The sequence below is a fragment of the Acinonyx jubatus genome, chromosome D1, assembly GCF_027475565.1.
Source record: "Acinonyx jubatus isolate Ajub_Pintada_27869175 chromosome D1, VMU_Ajub_asm_v1.0, whole genome shotgun sequence".
NCBI classification, from domain to species: Eukaryota; Metazoa; Chordata; class Mammalia; order Carnivora; family Felidae; genus Acinonyx; species Acinonyx jubatus.
The window spans coordinates 110,010,217-110,034,180 of NC_069390.1; the positions used below are offsets into that span (position 1 = coordinate 110,010,217).

At 44.5% G+C, this 23,964-nt stretch overlaps 1 protein-coding gene and 1 long non-coding RNA gene across 6 annotated transcripts in view; one reads left to right on the forward strand and one right to left on the reverse strand.

The window, feature by feature from the left end:
- LOC113596945 (uncharacterized) overlaps positions 1-23,964 on the reverse strand; it is a 580,975-nt gene that overhangs the window by 153,626 nt on the left and 403,385 nt on the right. For 3 of the 4 annotated variants that reach the window (XR_008290727.1, XR_008290726.1, XR_008290725.1), the window contains exons 3-5: positions 21,757-21,828; positions 19,846-20,126; positions 7,697-18,782 (exon numbers count right to left, since the gene is read on the reverse strand). The exons of the other annotated variant lie outside the window; for it this stretch is intronic. This is a non-coding gene — a long non-coding RNA (uncharacterized LOC113596945). Of the gene's footprint in view, positions 1-7,696; positions 18,783-19,845; positions 20,127-21,756; positions 21,829-23,964 lie in introns of those variants that run through there. 4 annotated transcript variants of the gene reach the window in all.
- Positions 6,640-23,758, forward strand: LOC106976501 (caspase-1). 2 transcript variants are annotated; one of them, XM_015073934.3, is made up of 11 exons: positions 6,753-6,924; positions 7,523-7,789; positions 10,065-10,127; positions 11,833-12,087; positions 15,539-15,648; positions 16,484-16,657; positions 17,788-18,025; positions 18,559-18,723; positions 19,895-20,004; positions 21,479-21,582; positions 23,303-23,758. In XM_015073934.3, exons 1-10 carry the CDS (start codon positions 6,918-6,920, stop codon positions 21,575-21,577), a joined length of 1,488 nt encoding a protein of 495 aa, XP_014929420.1. In that variant the 5' UTR covers positions 6,753-6,917; the 3' UTR covers positions 21,578-21,582; positions 23,303-23,758. The 2 variants fall into 2 exon arrangements, with proteins under 2 accessions (XP_014929421.1, XP_014929420.1); XM_015073935.3 differs by lacking the exon at positions 11,833-12,087 and having other exon boundaries at positions 6,640-6,924.

Sequence of the window (23,964 nt, forward strand, 5' to 3'; positions counted from 1 at the left end):
TAGGAGGCAACTTCATTCTTTGTGCCAGCACGGGCTCAGTGGGTTTGTACCCGAAAAACAGCCCTGAGCACAGCGGTGTGTAGCCTTTTATGCAATTTCTACTTCTGTGTCTCCCGTATATGATGACACATATAGTCTGAGTGGACACAGTCCAAGTTACAGTCATGTCAGAGCTACGATATGTGTACAGGAGTTGACTGGGCCATACTGCATGCTGCCTTCCTTTGTTCTGTGAAGGCCTCCACCATGTTCCTTAGGAAGGGGTTCTACCACAGGACCACCTGCGCCAGATCCAGAGCTGCTTCCAAAGACAGCCAAAGAAAGAAGCAACAGCCTGCACATCCCAGGCAGACAGAGAGCCAAACCCAATTCCTAAGACACAAAAGCACGCAAGTAAGAAGGCAAGAGCTATTCCCAGGAGAGAAGTGATCACTGACCGGTGGATCTGAATTTGGGATGGAAGGGACATCGAGTTTTATTTCCCTCTTTCAGGGAGGCTCAGGAGGGAATCTGTTTCCAAAAACTTTTGAGGATCCCCACCTAAACCCACGCTTAAAAAATTCCTTAACTATGGCCCTTAGTGTGGCCTTTGACCAAAGAGTAAAAAAGACCTGCAGAGGACAGCCTGTAGCCGAGGGTGGTCTCACTTTACAAGGCAGCTGTCTGCCTAATTGGTCTCTTCAGGGTGGATACAGCAGTCTTGTGGTCTTTCGTTGCATGTACCTTTCCTCTGTTTACTTTTGCGTTAGCCTTTTGTAATAAATCTTTCGACAAAACCACTTTGGAATTTTGAAAGCTTCTGGAGGATTCTGCATGCCAATCACAGTAAGTATCCCATTCTGTTTGCTTAATTGGGAACCCTTGCTTTCCAGCACACTTCTTAAAAAATCTTATTTAATTAGAATGTTCCCCACAATTGGCCCCTGTAATTCTAGTTTGCCTTTAGCAAAATTTTTCCATACTGCTAGATATAGGCAACTTCCAGGACTACAGTTTTCTTTTGTTTTTTTAAGTTTATTTATTGAGAGAGAGACAGAGGCAGAGACAGAGACAGAGAGACAGAGAATGCACAAATAGGGGAGGAGCAGAGAGAAAGGAGGAGAGAGAGAGACAGAAGCCCAAGCAGGCTCTGAGATGTCAGCACAGAGCCTGAAATGGGGCTCAATCCCATGAACCATGAGATAATGACCTGACTGAAATTGAAAGTCAGAAGCCACCCAGGCACCCAGGACATAAAATAAAATAAAATAAGCAGGTGTGCTGGAACGATTTGAAACATCCCATATCTTTTAGCCGGGCCTTTGGGTTTCTCAGAACCAAGCTAATACCTAAAAGGGACATGCCATAGGGCTGGGAATTGTGGGGTCTTTACAGTGTATCTCACTGCACAGAATTTTCTTGACTGGCAGGTAACCTAGTGCCATGTAACCTGCCCCATGACCAAACTATCCCTTCACAGGATTCTTGAGGTGGTGAGTGCTCTCACGCTTTTTAAATGTTGACCCAATGCCCGTCAATGTTTGTGGCTTTAATTTTGGCTTCCAAGATTCCCATTAGCAAGTGGCCTTTATGTAAAACTATACTGGAGGCCTACCATTGGACCCAGTCCAGCTAAAAGCAAAGCCAATCTGATCTTTGACCCAGGCCGGTTCTTACGTGTGACCAGTAACTACCAGTAGTTCTCAGTGTGGACTAAATCCGCCATTTTAGTAAATGGCGCTGCAGACTGGGACTAGTAAAAGGCCAGAAGACCCCCGTTTAGTGGGACTGCAGAATACAACTGAAGAAGGGATTCCGACATGGAATTGTGCAGTGGACCAAGGGCTATGGATTGGGGCTCCGTCAGAGACTCCCATGGGTCTAGACTCCTCCGTGAACCAATCAGATCGGGAGTTTGAACACAAAAGACTAGAGCTCAAGCCAACAGGAACTCACCAATGGCCACTGGAAATGGCTAGAAAGACTGTGAATTCTAAGAGTGTGTAGGGGGCAACACCTGTGTTTCCCTTCATCCCCAAATGCTGACAGAAGTTTCCTTCGGATCCCAGTGCTGCCACCAAATCTGTTGAAGAGCAAAAATTCAACTGAGTAAATCTGAAGATCTAATTGCCCTTATTAAGCACTTTATGAACCAGGCAGCATCTCACCCAGTAAGTAGAGAGGAGCTCTGAGGAGAGGTGCAAAATGGAAGGTTTTCCTAGGAAGGAGGGAGGGGCAAGAAAGTTATTTGCAGAAGAAAAGGATTGTTGGAGGCAAGGTCATCTTCCCTTAGGGGGAAGGTGGGGGGGTGGTTCTCATTAGGTGGATTACCTCAGCTCCCTTTGGGGAGGAAGGGAGGACGGAGAGGGCCCACGTAATATATATTACCTCAATGAAGCAGAAAATTCCTTGCTGCAGTTAAGACAGCATTTCTAGGGAACTGCAGTCAGGACAGGGGTGAAGCACCAGTTTGTGGACTTGTCCTAAAGGACATCATGTTGGGCCTGTGGTTTTCTTTTTCATAGTTCACAACTTGGCTAACTGTGTGGTCACAGGGCCTAGCTGTTAGCCTATCTTGGCTTCTGACAGGCCTTCTTCTCTGAGCTTAGTCATTTCCAGCTTTTGGTTGAAAGTGAGCGATGAGACTCTTCCTGAACTCCCAGGGGTCACTGAGGGTTGTTCACTGGCCTGATCTCAATGCTGTTGGGTCTCACAGAACAGGAAGGCTGGTGGGCAGAGCAGTCGGAACACACGTAGCATTTAATGACTCAGTCTGTGGCATCCCAAAACCATTTTGACAGTAACATCAAAGATAACTGATTACAGATCACCGTAAAAACATACGAACAATAATAAACAAATTCAAAATACGGTGAGAATTACCAAAATGTGACAGAGACAGCAAGTTTGCAGAGGCTGTTGTGAAAACAGTCCTAGCAGAATTGCCTGAGGCACGGTTGCCACAAACCTTCAGTTTGTAAAAAATACACCTGCAAAGGGCAACAAAACAAGGTATATCTGTATTTATCCCAGGGCCTCGTTTTTGTTAAGCACTCAACGCAAAATAGCTATTTTGGAGACACATCCATATGACTCTCCTACTCAAGGATCCACAGCGGCTCCCTCCTGCCAGTCACATCAGCCTAGATTCCTCACTGAGGCGGACTGTTGTAAATCATCATAATCTAGACCTAACCTACCTCTCAAAACTCAGTTCCCACTGATCCCAAACGAAAACCCTTTAATTCAAGCAATCGTGTGTTTCCCTCCTCCCTATGACTCTGGCCTCAGCATTTTGTTTATATTAATCTTCTCACCGGGTTTTTCTGGTCCCACATTTCTACTCTTGGTAGATACACAGATGGACAGATAGATGGTAGACGACTGATAGATAGACAGACAGGTAGATGTTAGACACATAGATGTTAGACAGACATAGAGAGACAGATGTTAGACACATAGAAAGATGTTAGACACACAGATACATAGACAGATACATACATACATACATACGTACATATTAGACACATAGATATAGATAGATGATAGATAGATAGATAGATAGATAGATAGATAGATAGATAATAGATGTTAGAGTCCAGCAATCAAATTATACCACATACTCATGGACTCTGCTATTGAGTAAGAGACTTGTCCACTCTGGGCCTCCATGTTTTGACCTTTAAAACTGAGCTACTAGTAATAATTTTCCAGCATTGTGAGCGGGTAAAAGAACCTATTTCAGTGCCTAGAACACAGAAAGTTCTCAGGTTAGTTATCTTCTTTCTCCTCCATTACCCATCCGCAAACCATCCCCCTCCTGCTATTGTACAGACTGGGTCCCGCCAGCCTCTGCAAGCTTCCCTAATTGCTTCGGGTCAGAGGGCCATATTTAATTGGCTTTCTCACAGCACTTTTATCTATCCTCTCATTTATTGCCATTATAGTTATTCTCAATGCTTATACTTTATCTCCTCACATTATCTTCGTTTCGCAGCAGCAGGTGCAGAGTCCATCCGGATCCTCTGCTTGTACACTCCACACTCCCTGGAGCAGGGAGGCGGGGAGTGGCCCCCACCTGCAGGAAGGACTGAAAGGGGAGGAGAGCTGGCTTCTGACTCAGGCTCCACAGCCTGTGCTCCCTGAGTCTCTGAACCTGGGTCTTCTCATCTGTAACATGGAATCCATGCTTAGGTAACTGTCTAACTTACACATTTGCTGTGACAGGACATGAGATTAAAAAAAAAAATCAGAAGCATTTTACAAAAATGTGTATTTGCACATGACCTTGCTTCCAGGATACAGCTTGTGACTGCTATAGGTGGGAGGCACTGTGGCCACTCCATCCTGAAAAGTAAGAATATGAGCCCACCCTTCCCACAAGGGGGAGAAAAGACAAGCTTAGAGATGTAAAATAAGGTTTCCAAGATCTACATCTAATGAATGGAAGTCCACCCCAGGGCTGTTAGACCTCAAAGTCCTAGATGACAGGATGCAGCAAAGGGAAGGTTCAGACAAAGAAAACATAAAAGAATATGTTATAGTTGGTTAGTGCTCTCACTGAGATGCATTCACCATGAGGTCCGAACAGCTCTAAAAATATCAAGAAGGATACGTTTTGGAGAAAATGAGAGGGTATGTGGCTTTCTAAGTGTTGAAAATGGCACAGCCAGAATACAAGCACAGGGACCTTCTGCCTCCTAATAGCTTTCCACACCCTCTTAACACTCATACTATAGCACAGCCCAGCTAGCACAGGCAATTCTGAGATGAGCATTGTTAAATCATTACGTTCCAGTTATAACTGGACTGCTGCAATTAATGTGTGTTAAGATGATTTTTTCTATGTAATTTCCATGAAATTTCTATGGAATTTGCTACATACACATCTTTTTTTTTAAAAGTTTATTTATGTATTTTGAGAGAGAGTACGAGTGGGGGGGGGCGGGAAGAGAGAGGGAGAGAGAGAGAATCCCAAGCACGTTCTGCACTGTCAGGACAGAGTCCAATGTAGGGCTTGAACCCACAACCCAAGATCGTGACATGAACCGAAATCAGGAGTCGGAGGCTGAACCGACTGAGCCACCTAGGTGACCCCCAAGAGTATTTTCATTATATAAATTGATAAGTGTGAAGGTTAATATCTGCATTTTTCCTTAGTCTTGTTATCAGTCCATCTTCCACAAAATCGATCTAGAAAATAAAATGGCTCTATTGACTTGACTTCTGGGACATGGAATATGTGCTTACAGAAAGCGGTGGCTTCTCTGGGTCTTGCCTTTCTCCTGTGTCTTCAATTTCAGTGCGTCCTCCAGTATGGCACAGCCCACTCTCCTACTTCCTGTGTTCTCTTTAGCATTCACCACAGCTCGGACATTCTGAATATCCTAGTTACCTGTTAGGTTTCCTGTCTGTTTTCTCCTCTGGAGTCTGCGACCACGAGGGCAGGGGGCCATGGTCTGTGTTGACTGAACCCCTGGCATCTAGACACCGTGTCTGACAGACTAGGTCACTGTGTGTATTTGCTCACTGAGTGAATGGATGAGAGGCGGGAGGCTTCTCACAAGAGGTAACCTTGACCTGAGGCGAGTTAAAGGCACAGCACAGCTAACACAGTCAGTGGGGCTGGGACAGTGTTGTGTGGTGACAGATGGTGGCTACTTGTGGTGAGCACAGTGTGGTGCACGTACTTCTGGGATCCCTAGGTTGTAGTCTGGGACCCATGTAACACTGTGTGTCAACTAAACCCAGATGTTAAAAACCTAAAAAGACGAGCTTAATTAGATAATCTGAGAATAATTAACCTTCGCCATTTTTTCTAGTGAGAAATACTTGTGTTACAAATAACAATAGCGCTGATCATAGGCTTACAACCCGCCAGGCCCTGTTCTATGCAGCTTCTACATTTTCACCCACTTCATGCTCAGAACCGTGTCAGTGTGCACTATTTATGAAATCATTTCACAGACAGAGGAAGCAAAGCAGGGGAAACTTCAGCATCTTGCCCAAGAATGAGTGGTCACAAAGCTAAGTCAGAGATTTGGAGTCCGCAGCTGGGCTTTTAGCCTCTACGGTGTCCCTAAATTTAGAGTCAGGGAAGAGCAACAGGAAAGAAAACACTAGATTCTGGGGAAAAATGTGTCCATCCCTGAAAGCAAAGCTACTTCCCAGGAGCACAGCCAGGAGCTGCAGGATGGACAGAAGATGCCGGGGCTCAACTTCCCCAAATGCTATAGACTGAATGTCTGTGTCCTTCCCAGAATGGTAGGTCGAGAAGCTGAGGCCCAAAGGGTTGATGGTCTTGGGAGGTGAGGTCTGAGGTCTTGGAAGCTGACTAGGTCACGAGGGGCTGAACTGAACAGAATTAGGCTCCAGAGAGCTCCTTCCCCACCACATGGGGACACGGCCAGAAGTCAGCAGCCTGAGACCCAGGGAGGGGCCAGCACCACAACGCCAATCGGGTGCTGGGGCCCTGATCCCAGACTTGTAGCCTCTGGAGCTGGGGGAAGCAAACCCCTGTGGTTCATCAGCCATCAGTCTATGCTGTTGTGTTCCAGCCAGAATGGACTGAGTACGATGCCAAAGCAGAAGTTACGTTTCCCCACCACACTTGCTGATTCCTAATGAACGGGCAAGTCTGCACTGTGTGAGTTTCACTGTATACAGCTTTTCCCACGGGTTCCTGGCTCTCTGAGCCCCCGCTCTTCCTACTCTGACCTTCTCCAAGTGCAAGTGAAAGAAATTTCCCAAAGATACACTCCCCGATGCAGTCTAAGTTTCAGAGAACTGACTGTCTCTTGAAGCAGAGGGGGGAGGAAAACAAAACAGGATGCGAATGCGTGAACAGTGGCTATTTCTCAACACATGCACACACGCTGCTAAAAGGAAGGTGGAAAATGCTTTCGGTTTCATACCACCGAGGCTGACAGCAAAAAGCCATGGCCGGTAAGTCGCGCACTGTCTTAAAAGGACAGCTCTTGGGGAAAAACGGTTTTGGCTTTTACTTCTCGGAATGTTCAGGTGATCAGAGTTGAGGGCGAGGGCACAGAGGCAGGGGGGAGGGCACAGGGGGAAAGGAGAGGGGTTCCAGAGAATTCCACAGCCTGCAGAAAGGAAAGGCAAGGGCCAGAAGGGAGCTGGGGCTTTACTGGTATCCTGTGGTTTTGCAATCCTAACTGAATTCGAAGGGCCACAGTCTGGTAGAAGGTGCGGGATCGGCCCGGGGTGGGCACCACAGGGAATGGGAGAACAGAGCGCTGCCTCTTTATCTTCCCGTGCAGGGTTGAGTAAACACGGGGCATGTCAGGACCATGCCGGGTTTCCAGATAGGAATGGCAGGGAGCCAGTGTGATTTCAGGCCGCCCGGGGAGCACGTATGGGCAAGGCCCAGGGAGCACTGACGGGTGTGCATGGTTGGAGGATTCCTGCACTGTATGGAGGGGGCGTCCCACTGATTCAACCCAAAGTAGGCTACCCCTTGCTGCTGACACGAGAGGCGGGCAGCCCGTTTTTGTGACCTGAGGAACCCTTGTTCTCCTACCAGACAAGGATCTGAAGGGCAAGAGGAAGCAGTTCATCAACTCAGTCGGCATGGGGACGGTCAACGGCTTGCTGGATGAACTCTTTGAGAAAAATGTGCTGAACCAGGAGGAGATGGAGAGAGTAAAATGTGAAAACGCTACCGTTATGGATAAGGCCCGAGCTCTGATCGACAGCGTCCTGCGAAAAGGGCCACGGGCGTGCCAGATCTTTATCTGTCACATCTGTGAGGAAGACACCCACCTTGCGGAGACGCTGGGGCTGTCCTCAAGTAAGAGTCAATGACTCAGACCGAAGTTCATGTAGGCCCTGTGTCTGTGCCTGACACTGGGTTTCTTCCCTGCTCGTGTTAGTTTGCGCACAACTTCCTGGTTTCTGGCTTCGGGGCCCCGTTTCTCTATCCGTGGCTCTATTCTGTGTCTCCTCTTTCTTTTTTGTTCCCGGCCTCAGTAGCCTTCTTTGGATCGAAGCTCGTTCCCCATCCTGAATATGTGGCAGCTGATTTGTTGAAGTTCATGGGAGCAGCCCGAAAAGTTTCATGTACTCTCCAGGCACCCTGGCAAGGCATTCAATCAGCCAATGTCTCTCTCTCTGTCTCTCTCTCTCGTTAAAGTCCAGGGAACACAGTCATCTGACATAAGAACTTCAGGTCTGTAATCAAATTCACTTTGTAACCCCTCTCCAAAACTGTGCTCTCCAGGAGGAATAAAATGTATTTCGGTGATGGTGAAACCCTCAGAGAATAAATTCAGCGCTTACAGAAAAGTGAAGATTTTAAGTGGACTCTGTCTTCTAGTTACCCCCTCCCACCTTCTTCGAAGTAAGACTGTCCACTAGTGTGGGACCCGGCTGCAGACCACTCTGTGAGCCTCCCCAAACCCCCACCTCCAGTCCTTCTGAGGGCCTAATCCTGGGCTCAGACATCTGAGCAGCCCCTCCTGTGGTCACTTAGTCCCTCCCCACAGAAAACACAGGAGATCCAGGGGAGTCCAGCCCCTGGTCTCTCTTGCACATGCCAAAGCCATTTAGAAAGAGAAGATGTTCTTTGAAAATGAGAAGCCTTTTTCTCCTGGGGCTTGGGGGAAGCCTATGCCTGCTGAGTGACCCAGCAAGCATTTACCAATGAGTAATGAACTTCTCATTTATCTTTCAGTAACTCTTTCATTTAACATACCCCCCAAATTAGAGACAACCAACAAATAACAATAAGGGCCCAGAATACTTTTAGAATAGCCAAAGCCTTCATCCTTGTCCCATTCCTTTCCATCCACAGTTCACGAACCCTAGAGGCACTTGTATAACCCACTGTGACTCCCCATGTGTGGGGTGTGCCTCTCAAGTTGTCCCATGGTGCCTCCTCAGTGAGGGGTATAGGGCTTTGTCTCTTCCTCATCTCTCTACCAATCTTTGTAGGCCCATAGAACATGACAATTAGATGTAATTTTCGGATGCACTCTAATGGGAGAGATCCTTCTAAGAGAAATTTCTTGGTCATAAGAAGACCGACTTTCTATTACCATAAAAGGCCTCCTCCAGAAAATGCCCTTGAAGTTACTGATGGTTAATTTACTCCAGCAGTCTAGATGGGTGGGATGGGTCAAGTGCAGCGTGCTACCTTGGGCTTGAAGTTTTATGGGGTTCCCTGCGGCTGTCCTCCATTCGCAGCAGGGAAATGGACCACCGTTTGTATATGGAAATCTGGTCTCCAATAGGTACCATGAAAAAAAGAGTTGGGAGTATTTCTCAATTGTCAGCTTATGCCAATTCTTAAAGTTTTCGGAATAAGCTTCTCGGGTGGGTGTTGTTCTACTGAGATCTTTATAAAACCTTAAACAAATTTCAATTAAATTCTTATCTTTAAAATTGACAATCAAAAAAGTTACCGAAGAGGATTTACTAATATGTTGAGTGATTTTAAGCGACCGAATACTGCAACTGAGGCGGTGGTTAGGGATCCTGGCACCTGTGTTATCGTGCAGTGCCCTATGTGGCATACTTGATTAAGAGTCTATGGATGATAACGAAGACAGGTTTGCACTCATACCCTGGCTTGGCCACTCTCTTGTTCTGTGATACTTGGGAAACTGACTTTACACTGATTGAGGGGCGACCAGGAGGTCACCTCGTCCTGATTTTCTGCTGTGGTACGTCTTGGCAAAGTGAAGTGTCCACGAGCAGATGCCTGTCCTTTTTAGGTCTCTCTAAAGCCCGGCCCGGCTCTGCATGAGACACTCCTTGCACACACCTGGTAGGCAGTAGGGGTCACCCCAGGAGCCACCGTGAAACTTATAAAGTAAGAGACTTCTTGATGCTACATCTGATGCTGTCTTTCATCGTAGAAAGCAGAAAGAGCCACGTTCAGAGACTCATCTGTTGTGCCACGAAGGTGTATAGGCTTTTGCTTCTCGGTGGTGGGTGTGGTTCTCAGCTAGGTGCATCTTGAACAGGCCTGCAGGAGGTACTTTCAAAGGGGAGCCTCCATCACATTGGCCAAGATTCCTGAGACATGAGAAGTGACTATTTTAATGTCCTTAATCTTCCCTCAGGCCCACAATCTGGAAATTCTCAGAACACCACGGACTCTGAAGTAGCGTTTCCTCCTCTTCCAGGTACTGGTATTTCCAAAGCAAGAACATCGAACTGCATCTTTCCTGATGTTAACTATATACAGGTTCATGGGATGACCTCAGGGTGAGAGGGCAATGGGTAATTCTCATGAACTGATCTGATGCCTTTTTCTTTTCTTAATCCATGTGCTTTAGCAGAGGCCATCCCCGTAGCTTTACTAACATGTTTATGCTCACAAGTTCTAAACCTGTGTCCCAAACCTGACTACCCACTTGAACACTACACTTCCCTGTTCTAGTGCCTACTGAACATATGCTCTCATGGCTCCCTCAGACAGCTTTTATCTCTCTGCGCCCCGAGCCTAACTGGTCATCCTTCCCCCCGCCCTGCTTCCCCTCCAGTTTCCTCTGTCCTGATTAATGACACCACTGTCACCCAGTCATCCACACCAGAAACCTGAAATCATCTTCAGTTCTTTCTTTCTCCTCACTTCCGACACTCAAGAAGCGGCCAAGCTTACTGGTTCCTCTCTCATATCCAAACCCTGCTCTCCGCTTTTATTTCTACTATTCTTTTTCAGAACCCCTATTCCTATAGTGGCTTAGGATTCTTCAGCCATTTACTATACTTTTCTTGTCTTTAAAAAAAAAAAAGGAAAGAAAAGAAAAGAAAAAACAGATCCATCCTTCCCCCAGGTCCCCCCACTGGACTTTAAGCTTTATGAGGAATTTGGAAGTGTCTGACTTCTTCCTAGGTACAATGCCATCACAGTAGCTGACTCAGGATGCATGCAGTAAATGTTAGTTAAAATACTATTTTACTGACTCATTTCATCACCATTGCTGGCATACCATGTCATTAAAAAGATATTTGACAGATGCCAATTGTGTCAGAGATCTTGCTCTAGGTAACAAACAGGACAAACAAAGCTCCTGCTTTTAATGATCTTATGAAAGTACATGAAATAAGAAAGAATAGGTATTTAGGAATTTCCACCATCAGATTAAAGCTAGCCGAAAATTTTGGGATGGAAATGACACTACATTTACCCCTTTCGGCAAAGATGGGATAGAACAGTATCCCACACAGTAGCAAATTAATCTACCATACTGAAAGATGAGTCATCAGATTATTTTCAATTAAGAATTCTTTTTGAGACAAGATCTTAGAACATTAGAACTCCAGATGCATTCGGTCATTTATTCATTAACTTATACATTCGGGAGGCATATGCAGGTTTGTCAGTATCTGAAGCACAAAGATGTGGGAATGAGATGTGGATTCAAAGACATGGTGCTTTTACCAAGGAAATTACATACAGAGGAAAGAAAAGATAGTACATTCTAGTGGAAACAAATTTACAGCTGTAGGTAACAGCATGGGCTTTCCTTGGAGCAGATATTACAAATGGGCCATCACCATCACTGTGAGAAAGAGAAATGTAAAAGCAGTAGGTGGCTGGGAAGTTAGCGTTAGGCCCAGTGTCACAGAGGAGAGATGAGAAGCCCCTCCCCTCATCTTAGGTGGTGATGAGCCATTAAATACTAGCCCGTGGGCCCAGTGTGAATTTGATGGGCTGAGAGAACTCAACAGGTACAGTGCAAGAGTACAGGTAGTTTATGGGGCAGATGGTGAAATAGTCAGAAGGCATTTTCAGGGTTATTTCCCATAATGGAGAACCTTCTAGAGACAGAGCAAGACTCTAAGTTGTGCCCATAGTTGAAGGGGTCTTTGTATTTCCTACAGAGGACAAACACGACCAAAACCCATTTAAGATTTTGGAATCTGTGGGCAAAGTGCTCCTTACTGGCGTTTTGCAAGACTTGGTGGAGAAAGATGTCCTGAAATTGGAGGAAGCAGAAAAGAAAAAATTTCATGATGCCAAACCTGGAGACAAGCCCCGGGTCTTTCTGAACTCAGTGCGTCAGAAACCCAAGGAGGCAGGTCAAGCCATTGTCCAAACTTTCCTTAATACGGACAAGCATTCTACCAGTTTAGAAGGTAAACTAAAGTCACTTACAATGGGCATCTCAAATTTTCTGGAGTCTAGTCACCTCCAAAGCCCCTCTAGGGTCCTCTATAATCCTGCCATCCTTCATTACTAGAATGTGGTTTTCACTAAACCTGTCGTTGTCCTTTTGGAGGCCATCTTGTCTTTTGCTGGCAGGGATCCAATCCCCAATGAGCTAAGAAGCCAAGTCTTTACATGTACGTTGCTCTCAGAGAGAGGTACTTGTGGACACTTTGCAGTGAGGGATATTTGACCTTGAACCCAGGTCCTGTCACTGTAGACACTCCGTGATTTCATTCAAGCTTCTTTCCCTCCCTGGGCACCAGGCTCAGCATCTCTGAAATGGTGACAATTTTGGTAACCTCTGTGCTAAGACAGTCACTCTTCTCCAGGGTTCCCTTCTGATTACACAGGATTATAATCCACCAAGTCTCTTCACCCAGAGCACAAGTGTTTTCTTCACAAGTGAGTAATCGCTCTCAGCAGAGTGCCGGCCACATAGCAGGCACGTAATTAATACAGGATGAATACAACAAATGAAGAATGTGCAGGCAACAAATGTTACTTATCATAATTATGATTTTGCTTCTGATATTTAGACCTTTCTAGGGCTCACTCATTTCTGCAAGTTACAAAATAGGATCAGGAGAACACCTATAACGTGTCCAATCTATTAGGACATTTTAAAACTTCTGATCTACATTGAATTATAAATATTACTAGAGCCCAAATCTCGCCGGGTCCAAGGTCACTAGTGGCACACTTAATTTACGACAGTGTTTAACCTGAACTCTCAGTCCTGCATACCAGAGCTTATCAATATACTAATAAAAGTAAGCAATAATTAACAAACGATAACAGAAATTGTAGAGACTTCACTATAGCAAATGAGTTTTTTCAATGAGTCCTTTCTGGAGGTGGGGCGCCCCTGACCAGCAGGACACACACACCAGTCTGATGGACGTCCAACGTGGTGGCCTGGGCCGTGTCCTCATTAGTATTTAAATTGGACCTTCGGCAGGTTTATTACTTTCCCTTAAATCTGACATGGAATGGAGACAATGTGGATTTAAAAAAAAATCAGCGATAATTCAGCAAATGGGAATCAAAACCGAAGTCATGGGAGCTTCAAAATAATTTTAGCAACTCCAGGCATCACAACGCACATTAAATGGAAAATACATTAGGCCATCAGCCGAATCCATGGCAGGTGGGAGGCAGGCACAGGGGTTCCATGGGATCCCCCTGCACACAGAGCCTCCAGAGAGATCCCAGAATGCAGGCAGGTCGGGAAGCTGGGCGAGCTGGCCTTCTGTAGGACATAAAGACCTTGGCCAGGCCTTCTGGACATTGGCCAAGCCTTCTGGACATGGATAGGGTTCTGAGGGTTCCTAGCATGGTACTGAGGGGAGTGGGGAGAGGAGGAATCCAAGCTACTAGTTCATTTCATGTAACAAGCTCACACTTGGGCAGGCTAACGTGCCACACACTGGTTATTCCTACAAAAAAATAACTACTTGGGTTCCTACATCCCAAAGGGATGGCTTTGTCTTACCTGGTACCAGACCCTCTCTCTTTGTATCAGTTTAAGGGGTTCTCGGAGCATTTCATTAGGTAACAGATAAGACAAACACATTGAAATTTTTATCTCAACTCTTAATTCTCTCATTTGTTTCCACTGTGCTGCTAGGTGAGTAGAACCCCCTTTGGGAAGCAGGCTGCACTATAATATTTATTATGTGGTACTGAATGGATTCATCTCCATGCCAACCTTACCATTAAATATGAGATGGAAATCCTATCTATTCCCAGTTTCATCTGCAAGCACAGTATCTATTTGTAGATACATAATGGTCATTAGGAGCCAACATTTGTTAAGTTAGAGTGTTCGCCAAAGCTGGACACAATCTGGAAACCGAGAACTCTTTTGATGAGAAAACGTACTCTCTGACCAGAGACTATCCCAGGACCCTATAGGTCCTCCCACTGGCAGAATCTTCTGGAATACAAAGGAAGAGCATGTGTCACTGTTCAAAAAAGATTCAGAAAGCTGGGTTTCCTTAAAGACTTGTAATCTGCTGCCTCTCCAGGTTTTTAGCATTTAGAAAGACATTTATCAGAAAAATATTATTTAAAAACTAATGGAAACAAATGAGTGAAATAGAAAAAAAAGTGTAGAATATAAACAACTGAAAATTTTATACAGGGTAACATTGCTTTTCTCATTTAAATAAAATCAGAGGTGTTCTTGGTTCATGTAAGTGAACACAAAGGTTTACCCATTTCATAGACAAAATCCTTCCTTTTCGAATAGCTCTTGGCAAACTTCTAAATTCTGTTTGTGAATTCTTCTTCCTCATTTCTCTGGGGTGCGGGGTGGGGGGGAGCCCTGGACTTTCCAAGTGTCTTGCACAATCTCCGTCAAGTGAGGCCAAGCAGGGTCTGAGAGCACTACATTTCTCCAGGGAGTGGGTCAGGATGAGCCGGAGACAAACTTCTCCACAAGGGAGGAGGGATTTCCTCACATTTTTAAACCTGGTTGAAAACTAAGCACGAGTTACTCAGCAACCTGGGGGCAAGTGTCACCAGAGCACAGTAGAGTCTCTGGACAGAGCCCTAGAGTTACGACACAGCAGTGACCCTCTACATAGCTGACATCACAACTTGGCGACAAGTCACCGAAGCCTGTCTCCACTGGAAAGGTCAAGAGTCTGGGCCGAGTGACAGCTGGATGGTACACAATTCAAGATCCCATTACGTGTCTGGGGTGTATTGCATGAAATAAGAACGGGCTCAAAATTGTACATCGTCCCACAGGACGGCCACTAGCCATACCTGGCTATTGGGTGCCTGACTCCTGGCTGGTAACACGTGCCGAAAGGGTGATATTTTGGACATATCACGTTAAAATGTAGTGCTAATGTTAGTAATAATGCCAATTAATATTAATTAATGCCATCTGTTTCTTTTTAGTTTTTTTTTTTAACATGGACATTATAAAATTTTGACTTGCGCAGGTGGCCCAATTACATTTCTAATGGCTATACCTCCAATAGATATTAGCTCAATATGTCCTTGCTCGGAGACGATAGAAAGTCTACTTGGATGAGTGAGGACCCTACAGTAAAACCACTAGAAAAATCAAACTGTTTCTGCTGAAGGTGGAAAGGCTAAATTTGACCCCAAATCATCAAGGCGTTTTCTTCAGAATTAGCAGAATCTACTATTGCACTTTCAGGTGGATCTTCTTTCTCTACTAAAAATCCCCCCCTTCTTTCCTAGTCAAAATACATCTCCTCACACTAGAGGTTAGATACAGTCATAACCCTTACGTGTTAAAAAATCTTCTGCCCATAGTTTCCCTTCTTTGTCAGTTTCTGAAGTGGTAAGTGGGTCACAAAGGCAGATCTCATAATTTATGTCATGTGATGTATCCTGCAGCTAGCGTGAATAACATGCCTGGGCCGGCTGAGCCAGAAGAATCTGTAGATGCTCTCAAGCTTTGTCCTCGTGAAAACTTCGTGAAACTGTGTAAACAGAGGGCTGAAGAGGTGCTGTGCTCGTCCGTGAAATAGAGAATAAGAGAGAAACAACTGTTTTCACAAAATACATGGTTTCCTAAAGCACTACCTGCAGAGTTTGGGGAGTGGGGGCAGTGGTCATCTTACCCATAGATGCTTTGGGCATGGAGGAAATCATGGGGCCTCACATAGACTCTAATTCTCTTTCAACCCCATGATAAAATGTACATTTCTCACTTTGTTCATCTATTTGTTCTAGTATCTATTTGTGATTTATGACAATTTTAGCCATAGTCATGGATGCAAAATATGTATAAGAGAATATGGCCAAGTAATAATTGTTTGCATTCTAGTGAAAATCCTAGATATAATGCATATTTTTAAAATAGAATTGAAGCCTGCATAGCACTGTATGTTGCTATGTTTTCAAAAACCAGTACCAGAATAATAATGTTACCAAAGGCAAAGGATCACTGATGCAATCGTTTTTAGCCGGGGCCACTGGCAGGTGTCTCCCGACTTTGACAAAAATTGATCTGAATCTTGAATTCTAAGAAAGATGAGACCAGGCAGAGAAGAGAGAGGAAGAGACAGTAGGAAATATTCGAGGGCCCTCAAGATTCCTGAGTAACCATCGCAGATATATACTGGGTCCTGTTCCAGGCTCTTGAAAGATCATTTACTTCCAATTTGTAATTCTTTCCATTGTCAACTCAATCCACTGTAAAGAGTTAAGAAGGCAGGGTCTTCTGGTTCAGGGGTTGGGGCAGTTACATGAGCCCTTAGCACGTAACAGGGACTGGTGGGTGAGGCTTTCAAAGGAGAGGGAGACAAACTGAACTCACTGCAAACCCATTTCTGGCAGATCTACCCAATAAAGGAGAGAAAGGATCGTACTCGTCTGGCTCTCATCATCTGCAATACGACGTTCGATCATCTTTCTCTCAGGAAGGGGGCTGACCTCGATGTTGCAGGGATGAGGAGGCTGCTTACAGACCTTGGCTACAGTGTGCACATAAAAGAGGAACTCACTGCTAAGGTAGGGACCCCTAACCTGCCCCAAACAAGTATATGTTCAACATCCATACTGCTACTAACACATTAGTGTTAGCATATTAGGCAAATATTTTGACAACCTTAAGCTGTGTGTGTGTGTGTGTGTGTGTGTGTGTGTGTGTGTGTGTGTATTTATAAAATGAAAGTATTGGAAAGTAAAATCTATGCCTCTTTTGAGCTCTAACTGTCGTCAGTTCCATAACTGAACAAAGTGATTGGCATGTTCCAAAGTGGGATGGTTAGGACTTGGCCCCAACACTGCCCAGAAAACTCTAGAGTAACGAGCGTTTAGCAAGAATGTACTTGCCACGAATGTACTGAGTCCCAACTGTGTCCCAGGGGTTATTCCTGGCACTGGGTACAGGTCTGTGAATGAGACAGGAAGCTCCCACCTGCCACGATCTAGGTGCACTTAGCGAGAGTAATCAATCTGTAAGCAAAACAGAAAATTTCAGGGTGTCTCTAGAAGACCGAAAAGAGTCAAAAGCAAGTGAAAAGGAAACATGAGAGCAAACTGGTGAGTGGGGAGCAAGAACGTTGGACGGGGTGGTCGAGAGAAACCTCTCTGAGGAGGTAACAGAGAACGAGGCACACCAGTGCATGGAACAAGACAGGTCCAGAAAGGCGTGGATGAAATACATTCCAAGTGACAAGTCTGAACGCAATGGGAAAGCTGGCACAGGAACACCACAGAAAGACTATGGTGACCACAGCCCAGGAGAGGAGGAGGCAGGGCGAGAGGGGGTGTTCGTACATCCACGGTTCGATTTCATTCTAAGCACGGTGGGATGGGTTTTACAAGGGAAGCTGTGTGATGCCTTTATGACACAAAACTCTGATCAGGTAATGAGAGAAAAGACAGAGTTGGAAAGTAAAAACTACATAAGGGACGGGAGGCGAGTGCAACATGTATCCAGAGGATGGTTTATATAGTGTCGTCAGGAGCAGAAAGTTCCACCCACTGCTCCATGATAGGAAGATGGGGCAGCCACCAGAAAAAGGCACAGCACGTGGAATGCCACGGATGGTTCTTACACTGTGCATGAGGAGTAGGAGGTCAGGCTAATTGAAATGCTTGTCCCTGTCAAAGTGAGACTTGGAGGTCTTTTTCAGGACATGGAATCAGAGCTGAGGGCATTTGCTGCCCGTCCAGAGCACAAGTCCTCGGACAGCACATTCCTGGTGTTCATGTCTCATGGCATCCTGAGTGGAATCTGTGGGACGAAGTACAGCGCTGAAGGAGACCCAGATGTATTGGCTTATGACACCATCTTCCAGATTTTCAACAACCGCAACTGCCTTAGTCTAAAGGACAAGCCCAAGGTCATCATCGTCCAGGCCTGCAGAGGTGGTGAGTTCTGAGATGAAGCTGTTTGCAGAGAACTGTGATGTGTACTTTTTTTCTAGAGGGAACGATTGTAGACCCAATTCAGGCCATAGAAACCAAACTGAACTATTAGGAGAGTCCACCTAGGGGGCTGGTAGCATGAGAATGTGCCCTGTCAACTGACACATCTCTACTTGACTTAATCCAGGGTCTCTTAGGTTTTGTGGAGTGGCATTTGGGGGGATAAAAAGGAAACAAAAATTATTTAGCGAAAAATCTAAGTCTGCTCTCTGAAATGATGCAAGTGAGGCTTTAACTCCTTTGTTGGTCTTAGAAAATGGGTTCTTCCAGTTTTATGACATTCTCACCATTAGTGGGCACATTGCTCAACAACACGAGAGAAAGGCAGAGTGGTGTGTGTGTGTGTGTGTGTGTGTGTGTGTGTGTGTGTGTGTGTCTGAAACTGGTTAGAATAAATATTTAACAAGAAAGAGGTGGGTAATTGGACCAGGCATACTCGGAGCTGTACAGTGTGCAGCAAGTCGATGTCTCCACAGAAAATTTGGGGGAACTGTTGATCAGTGACTCTCCAGCGGCCCCAATGGACAGCACTTCACAGATGGGTAGCAGCCTTTCACAGGTGGGTGACAACCTAGAGGACGACGCCATTTACAAGGTCCACGTGGAGAAGGACTTCATCGCTTTCTGCTCCTCGACCCCACGTACGTGTCCTTCTGTTGCAGACAGGGATTGGGGGGCCCGAGGCCAGCTCTGAGTGATTCTAGAAAATCAAGACAGGCTCTGTGCAACAATGACCTAAAGCAAATTTTAAGGGTTGATGTCTTTTATGTTTTGTCTTGTCTGTTCTATGGGGATAAAGATTCTTTTATCCCCCATACGTTCTAAAATTGTGCTTTTATTGTAAGTGCTATGCTTTATAGTCAAAGGCACACCAAACATTAAAACAACCTAATGGGAGGAACCCCCCTGACCATAAGCCATTTTAACATAAATGATGGATTCAGTTTTCTATTGAATCCAGTCAACATTTTGAGAAGAGTTTTTATGGATCCTGGGGACTGGCTGCCCTTTTCCAGGGATCCAGGGCAAGCCTTGCCTCTGTATTTCCCATTTGATACTTTCTGTAGGTATGCCATCACACACCCCAGCAAGGGATTTGGATGCCCTGTTAGAGGAGTACAAAATGGTACTAGGGGCTTATTAGACCCTACTAATAGAACAGTGTAGAATTCTTCAGCTCAACATAATCACCTGAAGAAGGCTGACATTTGAGTGCTTTTAATTTGCAAATTTTTATTTTTCATCTTTTTTAACCCGTTTATGGAATCATAATTGACATACAAAATACTATGCATATATAGTGTATATGATGTAATGAGTGTGGAGATAAGTATGTATCTGTGAAATCATTACCACAGTCTATGCCATGAACATATCGATCCCCTCCAAGAGTTTCCTTTGGGTCTGTTCATCTATTTTATTTGCTATATTGTGAAAGGAGAGTATGAAATCTGCAAAGAGCCACCTGTGTAAACATGGGGACATTCTTGAATCCATTTGAGCTTCTATTGTTGCCTCTGTAAAATGTGATAATTCCAGTTATCTCTCAAGCAGATGAGCACGGGGCATGTAATAAAAAGTCAGTCCGTCCTAACAATACAGTGCCATCTCCCACAATTCTGATGAGCTGCCCCATTAGGTCAATCTCTACTAGCTTTTGGTGTGTTGGTTTGTTTCCTCTCTGTGGAAAAGGGTTATAAGTGCTTCTCCTCAACATGTCGAGAGAATTACCACGCTATGCTTTAGAAACAAATATAAGCAACCTAAGGGCGAAGGCCACAGCCCAAGGGTGACCGCTTCCTGTCTCCTTAGATCATGTGTCTTGGAGAGACGTGAACAAGGGATCTCTCTTCATTACACAACTCATCACGTGCTTCCAAAAGTATTCGTGGTGCTCTCATCTGGAGGAAGTATTTCGGAAGGTAAGCTTGTCTCTCTTCTAGTCACATGTTGCTTAGGAGGGCTTTGTTATTATCTGCCTTTCAGGGGACAGTGGCAGAAATGTCAGGCAAACACAAGTAGAGTGGCACCTGGTTTTTGTCATCTAGGTGTTTAAAACCTGATACAGAAAAAAAATATCAATGTGTAGAAGCAGGAGATCAAAATATATTAAACAATAATAGAAGATATAAGCTTGTCTCTCATGGGATTTAAGTTCTTACATTTCAAAGAGTGGGAGGTATTTGGATTAATATTCATTGTTTAATTTATTAAATAAATAGGGTTGGGTGGCATACTTGGTGGTGGGTTCTATCCTGGCAACAAGGGGGCGAACGAGACATATGTGACATAAGGCTTTGGAGCACTTACACTCTTGTAAGAGAGATGATTGCTGGGATAGGATCCGTAAAGACAAAGACTGAGGACACGTGAAAGAGAAGACAGGAGAAGACGTTCTTTGAATGGAGTGGTCCAGAAGGGAAGACGTGATATTCCTTCCCGGCTCAGGACAAACCTGGGTCCTCCTTCTTCTAGTTTATTTCCCTCTGTAGCTCCCGCAAGCATGCATGCCTTCAGGGTATGTGTTTATTTGTTTCTTTTTCAACTGCATTCACTCACTCAAATGAGACCTTAATGAAGGCAGGGATTTGCTAAACACCTCAACATTCAGGCACATAGGAATTAATATTCATTGAGTGAATAAATGCATGAATAATAAATATATGCTCCTCCCCTCTTTTTAGGGAGAAAGGGATTGGTATTAAGAACATGGAAAAGTGTGTTGTGTTTCCATTCAAAAACACAGAGGACAGGTACACTCTTATGGAAAAAGAAGGCTACACCATTAGTAAACTGGAGAAGACTGCAGTGTGACATGAGTCAGGGTCTCTATAAGAACTTAGCAAGTTGACGAACAGGATTTATACACTGCACTTTGAAGGGCATTTCTAGGAAAAGACTAGCAATAGTCGATCTAGGTTAAGTAGGATCTCATTGATCAGTCTGTGTCAAAAGACTTGAGGTCAGGTTGGTGGAGGGGATGTGAAAGTTATTCACTGTTCCAGACTTAAGAACAAAATCCTGGGATTTGAGTCTCATTAAATTGAGGAGTTAGCCCTGGTGGATGTAGAACGTAGAGAATTCTCGAGACCGAGTTCTCACGAACAGACCCCAAAGGAAAATTGGTCATTAGACCTATAGATCAGAAAACAGGAAATGGAAGTTTGGAAGGCCTTGGATTGGATATAAAGTATGTGAGATAAAGAGCTATTGTGACAGAGGGTGTCACTTTTAAGAGGGAAGGCAGCAGTGGCAGGAAGTTAGAGTATCCATGGGACGAGCCTCATCAGTCCTGGGAGCACCCTGCATGCCCAGAATTTTTGGGCTCGAGGTGGAAACTCTTTTCTGAGAATTCCTAAGAGGTGGGCCTCACCTAGCACCTCTTTTTGGTTTTAGGTACAACAGTCATTTGAAAAACCAAATGTTAGAGCCCAGATGCCCACCATTGAACGACTATCCATGACAAGATACTTCTATCTCTTCCCTGGCAATTGAAAATAGTAAGTATCAAGAGCTGTTGGCAGGTGAAGTGAATGGGAGAGTAATACGGGGGGTGAGGTCCAGTGACCCATGGCAGCTGACAGCTGAGACGGTCACAGTAGTGTGCCTTGTTGATGTAGTCTGGCGATCAGTTGCTGTTTTTTTACTGTACTTAATGTGCATCTGGCCCCTACCTCCACCTCCACAATCCATCCATCCGTCAATCAATCAGTGAGAGAAGCCAAACCAAGACAGGAAGTAATAACCTACGAAGGACACACGGTAGCAGTTATTAACATAGAAATGTGCTCACGCTTCCATTATTACTTATACTCATCTCTCATTCTCTACCTGCCTGCCCCTCCCTCACGCTCAGTCACCACACAGTGCCTCAGATCCTGAAAACACACAACACAGAGGAGCTGACCATGGAGAAAGCAGGACTTTGGTCCTCTGAGGGCATGCACTCCCTCACTACTTTGAGCTATCATCATCACACAGTAATGAAATCTATCCGGGACTGTAAAGCTTGTGGTGAGGCCAACTCTGGTTCTCCAGCTGTTCTCACAGTGTGGATCTCAGAACACTCAGAGTGTGGTCTCAGATCTGCAAATACTACTCAAGTATCAAAACCCCTTCGAGCACCATCTCAACATATTATTATTATTATTATTATTATTATTAGGCAAACTACTTTAGAATGGGTACATCAAGGTTAGACCCAACAATTATTTTACTCCCTCATAGCAGCTTTATATCATTCTACATTATAAACAATTCTTAGTATCCCTCTCAGACACATAATTTAAATTATATTTTATCATAACGTTTATCTCAGTAGTTTAAATATTTACCCATACTCTAGTTACTGACAATTTGGTTCCATAATTGCACAGATATCTCAGTATAATAGCTTTTAAGGCCTAATTAGTCCAGCAGAACCACATTTGGGGATTGAATTATTGATGTGATGCATTTCTCAAGCAGTTACTATGTTCCAGGTTCTGTTCCAGTTGTTGGTAATCTACCAGTAAGCAAAACAAATGGAGTCTTTGCTCTGAGAAAGCTCATACTCTAGCGAGTGGAAACAGACTCTAAATACACAAGGAAATATATCCTATGTCAGAGAGGGATAAGAGCTAAGAAGAAAGATAAAGGAGACTAAAGAGACACAAAAAGGTGGATGCTGCAGTGCTATCTATAGATTAATCAGGCAAAGTTTCTCTGAAGTGATAAAATGGTAAAATCAGAACAAAGAATGGACAGACCGGGGAGGGAACCTTGTGGTGGGCAGGGGGAAAAGTGTCCTAGCTCAGGGAACAGCAAGTACCAACACCCTAAGGCAGAAATGCAATTAACATGTCTAAAGAACTGCAAAACAATGGTAGGCTGGAGGCAGATGAGATTGGGGAAAATGGCTGAGAAGACCTAAGAAAAGCAGTGGGGAGCCTGATCACAAGGACCTTGGTGGTCACATGGTAAATGTTTCACATATTTTATGCCCAGTGAGATGGACAATATTTCAAGTGCTTTGCACAGAGAGATGATGTAATTTCATAACAGATTTGGCAAAGATCACACTGACTATTTTTAGCAGACAGATTATAAGGGTCACAAATATAAACCAAAGGAAGTGGCAAAAAGTACCCAGAAGAGGATGAAAAAAGAATCATAATAAGGATGGACTAAAGGCTTCTGGGGATTACTATCGTGACCTTCTGTTCTTTTTCTCTCCCTCAGGCAATCATGGGCAGTCCAGCCCTTCTTGACCAACTTGGAATAGTACCTTAGCTAGCACAACATACTCATTTAACATTTGGTATCTCAATAAAAATGAAAACAACTAAACTGTGCCCTGTAAATCCTCCAAAAGAGAATATAATTTCAATTAAAATGGTGGCTGGTTGGAAATGAAGCGTAAGAAGCAAGCTGGATTTTCCAGCTTAATGACTCCTATCGTGTCTGCATGTCACTGGGTGAAGACAGCTGGCCATGACTTTGGCCCTCAGTACAAGGTGAAAGGAGACAGTGCCCATCTGGAGACCAACACTGTAAATTAGCTCCCCATTTGTACACTCTCAAACGCTGGATCTATATGATGATGTAGAACAAATTTTCTAATTCATTACTTAATCAACATGATCTGTTGGGCTCATTTTTTTTCCTCAGTAAACTATTATGATTTCAGCAAATTAATCCCATATATCTTTCTTCCCATAAGTTAATTTTCTTGTTATTGTTTTCCTCCGACTCTGCATGTTCCACATTTCAGAAAAATTTTATCCCTTGCAAGCTCTTGGCTATTGAGATCAGTTGGGCTTTGATTCAAGACGGTATAAAGTCAGTGTATTTGTAGAGAAATACAAATATAATTGCATAAATGGCAGTAAAGTGAAAGGGGG